Raw genomic sequence first — 12941 nt, 5'->3', positions numbered from 1 at the left:
GCAACAGGGTTTTATTAGTCATGTGTGTGTGTGTGTGTGTGTGTGTATGTGTATAATTTTTTTTGTATTGGGGACTGAACTCAGCCAGGGTACTTAACTACATCCCCATCCCTTTTTTAAATATTTTAAATTTAGGAACAGGATCTTGCTGAGTGGCTTAGGGCCTTGCTAAGTTCATGAGGCTGGCTTTGAACTTGTGATCCTCCTGCCTCAGCCTCCCAAGCCAGGAGAAACATATTTGATAGAGATTTCAGTTATAAGATAAAGTTATGGGAAATAAATTAACTTTGAAGCCTATTAATTTACATATTTTTAATGTGATACAATGTAGGATACCTTTCTTTTATTCAATGAAAATTTAATATTGCCATAAAACTATTTCCAGATGTGATGTTTAAACATTATTTTGTTGGATTCTAATAGAGTTAAACATAATTTTAATGAAAGTGTTCTGTGGCAAGTTGGAAAACTGCTGTGTCCAACTAAGTTTAACAGGTTTCCTTACAACAGGCCTTCTTTTTTTTTTTTTTCTGATATGAACTGTAAATGTCTAGAATGACTCAGATGCTGCATTTCCATAATTATTTCATTTCTTCCCATAACATCTTGCTGGACCAGTGAGAAATAGATCATCCAGATTGGTTATAATTGGAATGGTTTAAAACTGGATTCATGTTTTAAATCACACAGAATTCTAAGATTTTAAAATTAAAAGTGGGTTACTTTTGTGTCCATTTCTAGTTATAGAAAATGAAAAATTAACAACAAAAACCTCCCCCAAACCTCAAAGTCTTAAGAAACTTTCCTCTTTTCATACTTAATAGCAAAAAGTGAACTTTCACAAAGGGAGGGGGAAGTGTTAATGGGGATAAACTTCTTGAATTTAAAGAAAATGTTTATTTAAAAGACCAAAGGGAGTCAATTTTGTTCTAAAACTAAAATTTCCTATAAGGAATATGTGGGTTTTCAATGCAATTATTCAGAAACGTGTTAAACACTGTGAGCAAGTACAAGTGAAAAATTGTCTTTAAAAAATTACATTTAAAATGCACACAAATTCGTTGGTACCATCTCAGGTTTACCTTATGAGCCCACAGATATAGCTTATGTCTAATATATAATGCCTTCTTCATGCATTTATGCAAAACATATTTCTTATGCTTAAGACTTGTTTACTACTTAACCATTCTGATGACACTCTGAAGTAGGAAAAGATTTAGTTTTTTAGGAATGAGAAGAATAAACTAATGTGATAAAGAGTTTCTTTAGAAGTCTTGGATTTACAGAGTTTTACTAATACAATAGGAATCTATGTCTGAACTCACACAGGCCCTTCTGTATCTTTCTGAACTACAAAACCTTGTAACATAACATAAATACTTGTGACGGGTTGACATATTTGACTCCATGGAAATGTTATAGGCCAGGCTATATGGTCAATGACTAAACAGACTCCATTTTACCCTAAGACTCCATGTCATGTAGGAAATGCTTTTCCCGTGGGAACATCCTGTCTCTGTACCCACCAACAGTTGCTTAGCATAACATGTTTGGCAACACAAAATGGCAATTCTCATATAATGTAAAACTGTTCTCTTTTTGATTCCTAGTATTCTTAGACAGTGTACCATGTCAACAGTGATAGTCTAGATGTTAGTAACCATTCTTTAAGTTGTACACAACTAAAGTCATTTTGACCCATCTCCCCTCCTGCTTATGATTTTAGATCTCATGATATTAGTTTATAGTTTTGAATCATAGCAAAAGATACTTATGATTGATGTACTGACTTATGGTATAAAAACCCCTGCAACCCGATGGTTGGGGTAGTTTTCCCAATAGCCATTTTGGGTGTTGTGTGAGACAGTCATCTGTCTGACTAATAAAGACTCTCAAATTTGGACTTCTCAGTGGTGATCAGTCTGTTCTTAAAATTGTGCCCCATAACATACTGAGTAATTATACATTTACATTAAAAAATCTACCACAGGTATCAGCAAGATTATCCCTTCATAGTGATTTCATTGAAATCAGCTTTATACCATAACATCTGAAGGAATGAGAGCTTAGAGACTATAGAAAGTTCAGGGAGTAAACTATTATGGCAGAAATTGCTGATAATGACAAAATATAAAATTTTATTTTTTTAATTGTAATTGCAAATTATGGATTTTTCTTTGCAGTTAAATATAAAGCAGTGGAACACTTTCATCCTGAAAAACTGAAAAGGAAGTCAAATAAGTAGATGGGATATATCGAAGACTATTTTTGACTGTGAAGCCTGAGGGGCTTCGTGGACCTAGTTTGAAAACCACATTATTAAGTAGATAGATGAGTGGAGGTGTCAGGGACAGAGCATACAGCACTAAATGATAATGGCAGATGTTTTTCTGTCACACCTGACACAAATGGTAGCTGCAGGAAATGCTCCTAGTCTCGCTCCTCACCTCCAGTGTGCTCCCTCAGGGAGCCCACGTTAGATGAGTGCTGGAATCCACACCTGATTTAAATTAGACCCTAGGCAATTACTTTCTCTAAGTACCAAAGTGTCCTCAGACATCCTTTCCTTCTTTCCCTGACTCTTTAAATGCCTAGTTACCTCAGGAAAAGTCAGTCCCTCACCTCTACCTCTCTTTTACATTTGAAAGGAAAAAAATATCTCCTTTGTGACTGATAACTGCCAAAGCAATACTAGCTGTGTATCCATGCCATCAAATGAGGAGCTGAAAGTCTGAAATGGATTAGGCATTAAATAAATTCTACCCAATGAAAAGGTTTTTGGAGAAATTAGGACTCCCTTTCAAATTGTTCGAAAGACTAATTATTGCTTTTTCTGTCTGGCTTAATTAAGCATGTTTTTCCTCAAATACCCACCAATGAGAACAAATTCTCATTCACTTTGATTTTTAATTAATCTGAAATATTTAAACCTTTAAAATTTCTGTTAGAATACATTACAAAAAATAATATGTTCACCAGGCATGGTGGCCACCTCTGTAATCCCAGTGGCTCAAGAGGCTGAGGCAGGAAGATTGAGAGTTCAAAAAGCCAGCCTCAGCAACATCGAGGCACTAAGAAACTCAGCGAGACCCTGTATCTAAATAAAATATAAAATAGGGCTGGGGATGTGGCTCAGTGGTTGAGTGCCCCTGAGTTCAATCCCTGGTATCTGCCCCCAAAAGTAAGGTATTCAATTACATTATGGTTGAATGGCCATTTGGTTATCCCCAGAATCTACTCTACCCATGCTCATAAGTATTTTCATCGGACATATCTTGAATTTCATACATGACTTAAAACCACAAACTCTTGAACTAAAAACTGATTTGTAAATTGGGCGTCATATTAATATTTTTATTCATTCAAGATGTATTTCTTTTCTGTTTTGTTGACAACTCTTTTCTGTTCCCGCAAATTCTAATAGAAGTCGTCGGCCCCACACCTGCATGTCTTCTAGAGTCTCTGATTGAGAAGGCAGTACCTGCTATTCACAGCTCCTAGCAGTAGCTAGTGAGGGTCACTGAAACATGATACCTGCATCAGAAGTGTGAGAGGCTGGTGAATAAGGATGAAAGTTGTTGATGCTATTAGTCAGTAATGTTAAATGTCAATAATGTTAAAGCTATATTTTAAATATGGAAATATTTATTTAAAGATTTGTACTTCATTTGTAAAATTTATAGGTCTTCTTTTTCTTCTAATTATTAGTGTTAAGGTGCAAATTATGAAGCAAATCCTATACGAGTAATTTTGGATGCTAGAGAGGCTTTTTGCAAGATGTTGGACTTAACTGCATATGCTGAACCCCACAGATACTTGCAAAAGCAATTGTTAAAGTCATTCATTAATGTTGAGAAGGTTCTCTCTATCGCCATTTGTCAGCATAGCAGGTAAAGAGAGAAAGCACCGAAGACAATACAAATTAAACATTAAAGAGAAATTAATCTTACACTAATAAGGCATCAGACAAACTATTCTAAACTCTTGTGACTACCACTAGAGAACAAATGTAAATAATTACAATGTAAATAATTACAATAATTACAAAAAGTATTACACCTAACTGGATATCGGCATGATGTCCACATGGCAACGGAACATTCTGACATTTTAGAGGCATTGGATCAAGATTATTGAAACTCAAAGTAAAATATGCCCAACACTTTAATAGAATTTGTATTCTGTTTACAAATAGAGTGGTAAATAAGTCTAGAATTCTCCTATATTTCTTTAACAGAGAGGAAGAAGACACTTTTTCTCTCTTGATACTTTAACAGATACATTGTGATATCCTGACAGATATATTGATTCATGTTGTTTTCATAATTTTAACACTTTTTTCTCTTTATATATGAAAAGTACCATAATAAAATACTTAAAATTTATTAAGTTGTAAAATAAGAAATTGCTTTATTGATTAAAGTTCAGTTAGTATAGAATTTCTTTGGCAAAATATGAATATTTTCTAAAGGACAAATCTGAATCAAGCTTTGATGTTTTCAGTGTTTGCAACCAATTTTCCAATAAGTACTTAATACATTATATGGGCTTAATAAAACCTGAGGAAGAAAAATGTGGGTACTTCAGAACATTTTATACTTACGCTACTATTTGTTATAAGAAAGGAGATGATTCCCAAATTTTCCCTAAAACCACTCCCCCTGGACTGAAGTTCAGCACTTTCTTTCAGGGTAATCTTTAAATTGCCAATATTCTTTCTGCCGAAGTTTCTATGAACTTAATCTGTTTTCAAAATTATACCTAAGTAGACTTTTACCTTACGAAGATCAGTTTTCATAAATATCAGAAGTTTTCATGACTGGTAATCAAATGAACTGTCAATAAAAGTGTTTATTGTTTGACCCAAGAAGACACTAACCTCAGGAGGGGGAGCGAATCCATATGTTGTCTCTATCATATGCAAACCCCTGATTCCTACTAAGTGTCAGCACCTGTGAGTGGCTGTTTGCTCCAGTGCAGAAACCCTCAAACTTTTAATGTGCAGGAGAACGCCCTCTGGGTCTTGTTAAAATTCAGATTCTGACTCAAAAGGTTTGAGATGGGGCTGTGTTGCTTCATTTCCATCAGTTTCTCAATGATCTTTATGTTTCTGGTTGGTCCATAGAGCACATTTTAGTAGCAAGGGTTTGATCCCCACAATGATAGCCTAGGCTGGCAGCCTGTTTCTGTACATGAAATTTTACTGGAACACAGCCATGCCCATTTGCTCACATATGTCCACAGCTGCTTTCATGCTACAAATGCAGAACTGAGTAGTTGTGACAAAGATCTTTTGATCCACAAAGGCTAAAGTATCCAAAATCTGGCCCTTTAGGAAAACATTTGGTGACAAGTAATTTAACCCAACAGCCAATTCTTGAGATTCCTCATGTTCTATGTTAGTAAATATTTGATCCGTATCAACAGCAATATTTTACTTTTAGGTAATAGGAGAGTTATGCATATTAAACAATGTGGGCTCAGGAAAAAAACTCATCAGATAAACCTTTCTGCTTGCTTGATACTAACTGATGATTTAACAGCAAGTATAATTGAGTTCAGTCTTAGAATATTTACTGATTGTGCAGTATGGCTTAAACTGCCAAAGTGAAACACCAAAGAAAATAAATTCTTGAGGGGAAATTTGAACAGAATTGTTTAGAGGGAATTATCTGGCTCATAGAGCTCAAAACTGGAATATCAACCATTTTTATCTAATTCATCTTCAAAGTATCCCTTTTACATAAATCAAATAAAATTGTTATTCCTTATTTTCACAAGGAGAGTGTGTGAAAACATAGAGTTAAATAAATATCTGAAACACCCAATTAAATTAAATATCCCAAACACCCAATTCAATTACTTTAAAAACCCAAATTCCCAAGTTTGGGAAAATCCAACTTGTCACAGTAGTGACAAGAGGTTAAGCTATTGTCCTAATCTACTATTCTATGAGTCAGGCAACTCCAAACAGGAAACTGTAAGTGGAAATGCAAGAGATTTTCCAATATGGGTATTACTGATCTCATTAAGTGGAATGGGTATGCTACTAACATTTCTTCTTCCATTTAGTATGTAGAAAAAAAACCTGAATATTTGATCAGTGTCTCATAGAAAGTTTCTGTAAGCAACCTGAAAGTTTCTGAAAGCACCTGTAGCTCTTATTTTTTGTAATAATACAGTGATCTCAATGATTTGTTTATTGCCCAGAAATATGATATGGAGGAATAGAAAAGAAGAGTACCATAACCTGACTGTGGATCAACTGCAGCCCCACTGGGGCTCAACTCTTTGAAGTGGAAAAAAATTCTCCCTAGCATTTCATCCATCCATATATTCTACAAATATTTATTGGTATCTATTATTCTAGGTGCTTAGGATACATTGGTAAATAAAATAGTCTAACATTTCCCCATAGATCTATACTGACATGGGAAATAAAAACATAAATTGTAAACATAGCAAGTAAATTATACTATGTTATAGGGTGATATATGCTATAGAAATGTAAAATGTGAAGCAAGATAGGGGATTTTAGAATGCTCAGTTGAATTAAGTGTAAAATTCTATTGCTTATGCTTAAATGGAAATGTTGCATACATGTACTTGCATAAGCTAGGTTATCTCTCAAATTCTTTAAAATATCAAGGTTTAATTTTTAAAGGTTCAGCTATTCTATTTGTGAAAATTTTAAGGTGATTAACTTAAAGAAATAGTACTATCTTGTGTTTAGGCACTCAGTAAACTATAAACTTCAAGCAAATCAATCAATTTAGATCTTCAATGTCCTGGGTTCAATTCCCAATACTGGAAAAGAGAGAATAAATAAATAAATAAGTAAAAAAAGGAAAGGAAAAGAAAAGAAACAAAAAAGAAGAGCGCTCTGTTGGTGAGTAGAAAATATGTGATTGACTTGGTTTATGAGTGATTGAAACTTTGTTGTTAGAGTGACACCTTTCAAGATTTCATACCAAAATCAAATATACATAATTTGTATTATGTTTTCAGGAGAGATAATGCTTCAAATGCACATATCTATATATATATGTATATACACACAAATATATATTAGATGTGTGTATATCAACATTTTTGCTGTAAATATGCCACGTATTAGAATGGAAGAAGGTTTATGTGGCTTCTAACGTATACTTTAAGATCTGATTTTTAGGAAAGTAGTTAAATCACTTTTTAGCACAGAGTCTACTATTATGAGAAAGTCCAAGCTATTAAAATAAAATTGTGCCCCAAGTTGAAGATATTTAAAAAAACGACCACATGGGAAACAGTCTAAAATAATATATAATTAAACTGGTGAAAGTCAAACTGTTTTATCAGTGTAATTACTGATAACATGATCCACAGACGAACAACAAGGATTAAAAAGAAATGCCCCAAGGCCACTGTTAAATAGGGGATTAGTGTAACTGTACTGCATACACTGGGGGATCAACTTTATGTTTAAATGGAGAGTAAGAAGAGACTTTTTCTTCAAAGCCACTTAAAAGCTCATCTCTACCTTATCTTGAAAGCTGATTTGGTTGGGAGAAGGCAGTTATGGAGATTACAAGCATGTCTTGGATAGAGTGGCAAAGTTATAATATTCTACAAATACCATCAGAATTGACAAAACATGATTAAGGAAAGCAGTAATTGCCAAAGAAATAAGTCAACAGTGATTCAATTCTGCAGATTGACTTTGAGTAAACATGTAGTAAACACTAAAATATCCCACTGGACACCCATCACAGATCAGGTTAAACAGGATAGGAATGATGTAGGACAAACAGAAGAACTACATTGGAACTGTTCACGTAGTTAAGGACCTTTCTTAGATCCTTTCCTAAGTCCCATGAAGTTCAATGCCATTATGAACACATCTTTCTTCTATTTGTGCTTATCCCTAGAATACAGTACTGCATTCCTTGTGCTTTGAATTGGCAGTGCTGAGGTAAGACATCTACTACCTTTGGCCCATTTCAATTAATTTTGTATTTTTAAATTTATTTTTTTTTACATGTGATCCAACATTTTTGTGAGCGTCACAGAATATTTTTTTTTCTAAAAATAAGATTGTTAATTGGCTTACTGAAGTTTTCTTGCATCTAATTAGCAGATCAGGATAAAAATGAGAACAAACAAAAGTCATTCGGGAAGTTCACAGGTAATGCTGAAAACAAATTATCATCTTAGTGACTAACTATGCATAACAAGTTAAATGTGAGCCAACACTTATATGCAACATTCAAAAGAAACACATTTTAAAGTGATCTTCAATTTTACGTTTTAATAAGTAATTATGATTTTCTACTCTCTGAGCTCAAAAAGGACATTTACATTTTCTTGGTATCTAGTCATAATATCTTTGTTTTTTGAGGTAGAAAATTAAATAACTTGGTTAATCTTAGAGCTCTTTCTCACCACATGCCTACAGTAAATACTTTCCTTTTGTAGTTACTGTTCTAAGTGCATGGAATAATCTCCAATTTCCAATGCACATATGTTAACCTGAAAAATACTGTATCTAGAGCCTCAATACTGTGGAGTATTTGGGGTTCACATCCGAAGGAGGTGGAAACTTTCAAACCCTTGGGGGAGAAAGGAAACAGGATTCTGACCTTTCAAAATTTCCTTTATCTGCCAAAATTCCCCTGCCTGCTAAAAGTAAGCCCGCCAAAAGTATCTGACAAACTCCTCCCATGGTGTGGTCCTGCTAAGCCTTATAAATCCTATAAACTTCTTGAAAATATGCCCTCCACAGCTTAACAAAGTATTGCTGATCCTTGAGGTCTGTCTCCATTTCTTTTCCTTTTTGCATTCTCTTTTGTTTGTTTCAACATTTCTAGACTTTGATGAAAGAGGAATTATATGATTTTTTTAAAGTACAAGGTTTTTAGAAATGTCTTTGTAAACAGAGGGTTGAGATTCCAATAAATGTGTCACCATGATACCTTGATTGTTTATAAATGTGAGATGGTTTCATTAGCTTGTTCTAATTGCAGTTATTCCAGCAAGGTTCGAGGGTAATGTACGTAGCCTCTAGCAATTTAACTCTTTCTTTTTTGGTCATCTCTATCAAGATGGTTAAAGATCATTAACTAGTACTTGCGAATGCAATTACAAGACATCTGTGATTCAGGCTGACACACTGTGAGCTGATCTCATTCTATAAAGAGCAGATGCATTAAAATAAAAAAGTTGTGGAGCAATATCATTTAATGTTGCCTATGTTAAGGAAAAAAAAACTCAAGGAGTTCAGTATATACTCTGATTAAAGATGGCCACAATTCAAACTTTTTGCAACTCAATTAGTGTAGCTTAGTTTTCTATTTTGCTTTACAAAATGAAAGCATGCAGTTTCCGAAAACATTCCTGTGTTTTGTTGTTGTTGTTTTATTTTTTGCTAATCTCAGCTTGATGGACAATAAACAGATGTTTGAGTTTTCACCAATTACTATTTTCCACCTCTCTTCTCTGCTACTTAATGACACTTAGGGCACATTACAAAGCTTGCTAGTTTGGTTGTTAAAAGTCTGTCTAGTTTAAAACTTTAATCCCAATTTGAATTCAAACATTACTTCCTCTTTAAATCCTTTCTGTACACAGACCTATTGGGGATTGTTGAGTCTACTGAGTGAAGAGGCTCTTGAAAAGACCTAAGAGGTTTCTGGCACCATTTGTGCCTACTCTTTTAAGGATATGGGTCCCATCAGGCTTCCTGTCACCATTTTTGGGACTTACTAACTTGCTCTGGACAATTAGACAATGCCACCAAGTGTCCTGTTATTTATAAACACCATATGGAGTTCTACTGGGTTCAGTTTAGAACATACTCTCCAAAAGCTTCACCACCATATATGTGCAATTTACCTCTACTCCCCAAGATGGCAAATAAAAATACTGAAGAAAAATTGGATTACCATGGCTGTTACATCTGGATGTTTCCACTAGCCTTCCATTTTGATCGTAGCATGCCATTGCTTGGTAACGATATCCTTGTCCACATTCCTTGATGTCTCCTTGTATTTTCATTCCCAATAGCACTTCCACTTTCCCCTCTGGTAAAATGCAGTCTGACCAGTTCCCCACAGGCTGGGCATTGTATTTGTCACAAGGACAATACTGAGTCTCAATCAGGGGGTACAAATGGGAATTTTTACATTTCTCTTTCTTTTTACTTTTTCCTGTGGGAAACATTAGACAATTTAAGTTGGCAAATACCATTATTAATTTAAAACATTCCTAAATTTTCTACTTTCCTAAACTTCCTTTCTATGATTTAACAATATCCAATAGTAGCCTATAAATAAATGCTATTTTCTCACTCCAAAGTGCTTTCTATGCAGATTTTTGCTGCTATTGTGTGCTTTGCCTAGTAAAAATTTTCCTTATATTCTCATTTAAAAATGGTCCATTTTATATAAGAGACTACTGTGTTGAATTTTATACTCTTCAAAATGAATAAAATCCTTGAAAATGAAAAAAATTGTTTCCACTGATTAGGGAATTTGAGGTGACTGCATAAACCTCACATAAGCAAAAATATGAGATGGAGACAGTCACTTTACTGGATTACATCTCGCTCTTTGGAATTGCAAATAGTATAGTTACATAGGATTACAATTCAGAAAAGATTTGTGGGCCTTAATGTCTTTGTCTATGCATTGTATTTTTCAGAATTTCTGAATAATAATCATTTTCATGTATTTGGTGATTAATGTAGGAAATATTGATAATATTCAAAATAAAGATATTTAATATTGGAATAAAATATTTGAAAAGCTTTAAATAAATTCCTTCTTAAAATTATAAAAATTACTCTAGTATAAGTTATATATATATGCTTGAAAACATATCTACTTATTTTTGTTATTTCATGAAATATTTTATTATATAATATATTCTATTATATGTAATCAACTACATATACCTATTGCTAACTTTTATAAGTTTCCTTATGCTGTTTTAAACAGACTCCGTTTTACAGGTGGTTCCATTAATAATTTAAACATTCTGAATAGTCTATTAGCACCAATATTTTCAGGTGTCTTTTGGTACTGACAGGATTTGCAATGCGTCAGTCTTCAGTTCAGTATGATGGCTCCTGTGTTGCTTGTTATCTTACTGCTTTTGTCATTGTGACTTCTTTTTAGATGCAGTTTTCAGACACAGAATTAATGTCATATACCTCCTTCTAGGAGATGATGGATAACCTGAGCCTGTAACAGTGAGACTGGGTTAAGAAAATGAAGGAGCAACCTTTCCTCTTTGCTCCAAGCACTTCATTGTTTCTAGGCAATTCACTTAAAGTACATATTTAAGCCAAAAAATAATCTATCATGCATTGCACAGTCAGTTTGAATAGGGAGTCAGGTTGCTTATTCTTTCTACTAAAATGACATAATACTTTTATTACTGCCAACTTACATTAAAATACACACCCAAGTTCATTGACGTAGTCTGTGTAGGTACAGCAACAAGAGGCAGTTGCAATTTTTCAGATACATTGTCAGAACTCTCTTGGTCTGACTTCTGTTGTGTTTTTCTACCTGGACAAGAGCTTGTCTTGGCATCCCAATGTTTCTTACCAACAATAGTACGCTTTCTGGTCCTAACTGCACCACAGTCTCCATTGCATGAAGAAAACTTGGACCAGCTGGTAAACTGACAGTCATCCTGGCAGGGGATCTGGCAAGCTTGTGTGAGGGCTGGCACAGGGCCTGCATACCGGAGGCAGTCGTGGATGCCAGCCTGTCCCCCATCTTGCTTTCGACAAGTAATGGCTGAAAGAAAAGCATAGTACTAATTACTCTATAATTCAGAAATTCACATTTTCTCAGTCAGAGGAATCCTATTTTAATTCCCTGTTTATAGTAGAAATCTGGTAGTAGTGTTTCTGATAATCACAGTACACAGAATATTGATCTTGTAGGTTTTTTAAAAATAGCACATAACCCTCATGGGTTTTTATGGCAGAGAAAAGCACTTACCACAAACACCCACACATATACACAGGAAAACACCCACAGAGCATTTAGTAGCTTTTAGTAGGTGCTATTAAAGATTTTAACTGCTGTCACATGTGGGATATAATTATAAATGAGTTTTTTAGGATACATATCATACATATGTTCTGATCACAATTTATGTTGAACATAGGGTAATCACAAAGGTGCTGGGAGACACGGGTTACCTTTAAATTGTTTTATAACATTGGGCGATCTAGAACTTCTAAATAGAAAGGTCTTAGTGGCAACAAATTGGTTGGTTGTTTGAGATGTGGAGGGAGCACTTATGGAACCTGTCTTGAAACCCATAGAAAGCAAGTTTTTGTTTTTATTCACATTATAAGTTTATTGGGAGGTTCTGGTATAGTTAATAGAAGAAATGAAAATGGAAACTAGAAATAAAAATGGAGACTTTTAACAATCATCCTTTATCATATCATTTCCCCAATTATATACTCTAAAAATCATCAAATGATTTAAGTTCATACATTATTTCTTCCAAGGTATTGTTCTAGTGAATTATTTAAAATAAGAACATAGCTATAACATTAAGGTAATAGGTAATAAAGAAAAAGAGCAAGTAATGCTTAAAGTTCTCTTTCTCCTCTGACATTTCTCACATTGGTTTTAAAAATAATTTACTTATTTACTGAGAAAGCAGATGAACCATTTAAACTTTGATCCTAAATTTGAATCTTCATTGAGTTATCTTAAATGACCTAATTCAGACAAATTTGTATGGCTTTCTCAAGTTTATGGACTAGGCTAAAGCTGGGCTGATCTTGGCCTTGCTCAGGATTTCATCATCATGAAATTAAGGGAAGAAATCTGACATCTTGACCCTAAATTACAGTTAGGGATCAGAGGGCCCCAGGTCAGAAAACACTGTCTGCAACTGTGAACTAAAACCTAACATCTGTTAGTAGAGGGCTG

The 12941-nt window shown here is 34.2% G+C and overlaps 1 protein-coding gene across 3 annotated transcripts in view; it reads right to left on the bottom strand.

Annotated features, from left to right (window-relative positions):
• The window catches only part of Thsd7a (thrombospondin type 1 domain containing 7A), a 414330-nt gene that overhangs the window by 40930 nt on the left and 360459 nt on the right, over positions 1-12941 (bottom strand). For all 3 annotated transcript variants that reach the window (XM_047561721.1, XM_047561723.1, XM_047561722.1), the window contains 2 exons: positions 11589-11783; positions 9921-10184 (listed from right to left, as the gene is read on the bottom strand). In XM_047561721.1, coding sequence (XP_047417677.1) covers positions 9921-10184; positions 11589-11783 — 459 coding nt within the window. The remainder of the gene's footprint in view (positions 1-9920; positions 10185-11588; positions 11784-12941) is intronic.

The sequence above is a fragment of the Sciurus carolinensis genome, chromosome 8 (assembly GCF_902686445.1).
Source record: "Sciurus carolinensis chromosome 8, mSciCar1.2, whole genome shotgun sequence".
NCBI lineage: Eukaryota > Metazoa > Chordata > Mammalia > Rodentia > Sciuridae > Sciurus > Sciurus carolinensis.
The sequence above is the reverse complement of the archived record's forward strand: the minus strand, read 5'-3'. Positions and strand labels throughout refer to the sequence as shown.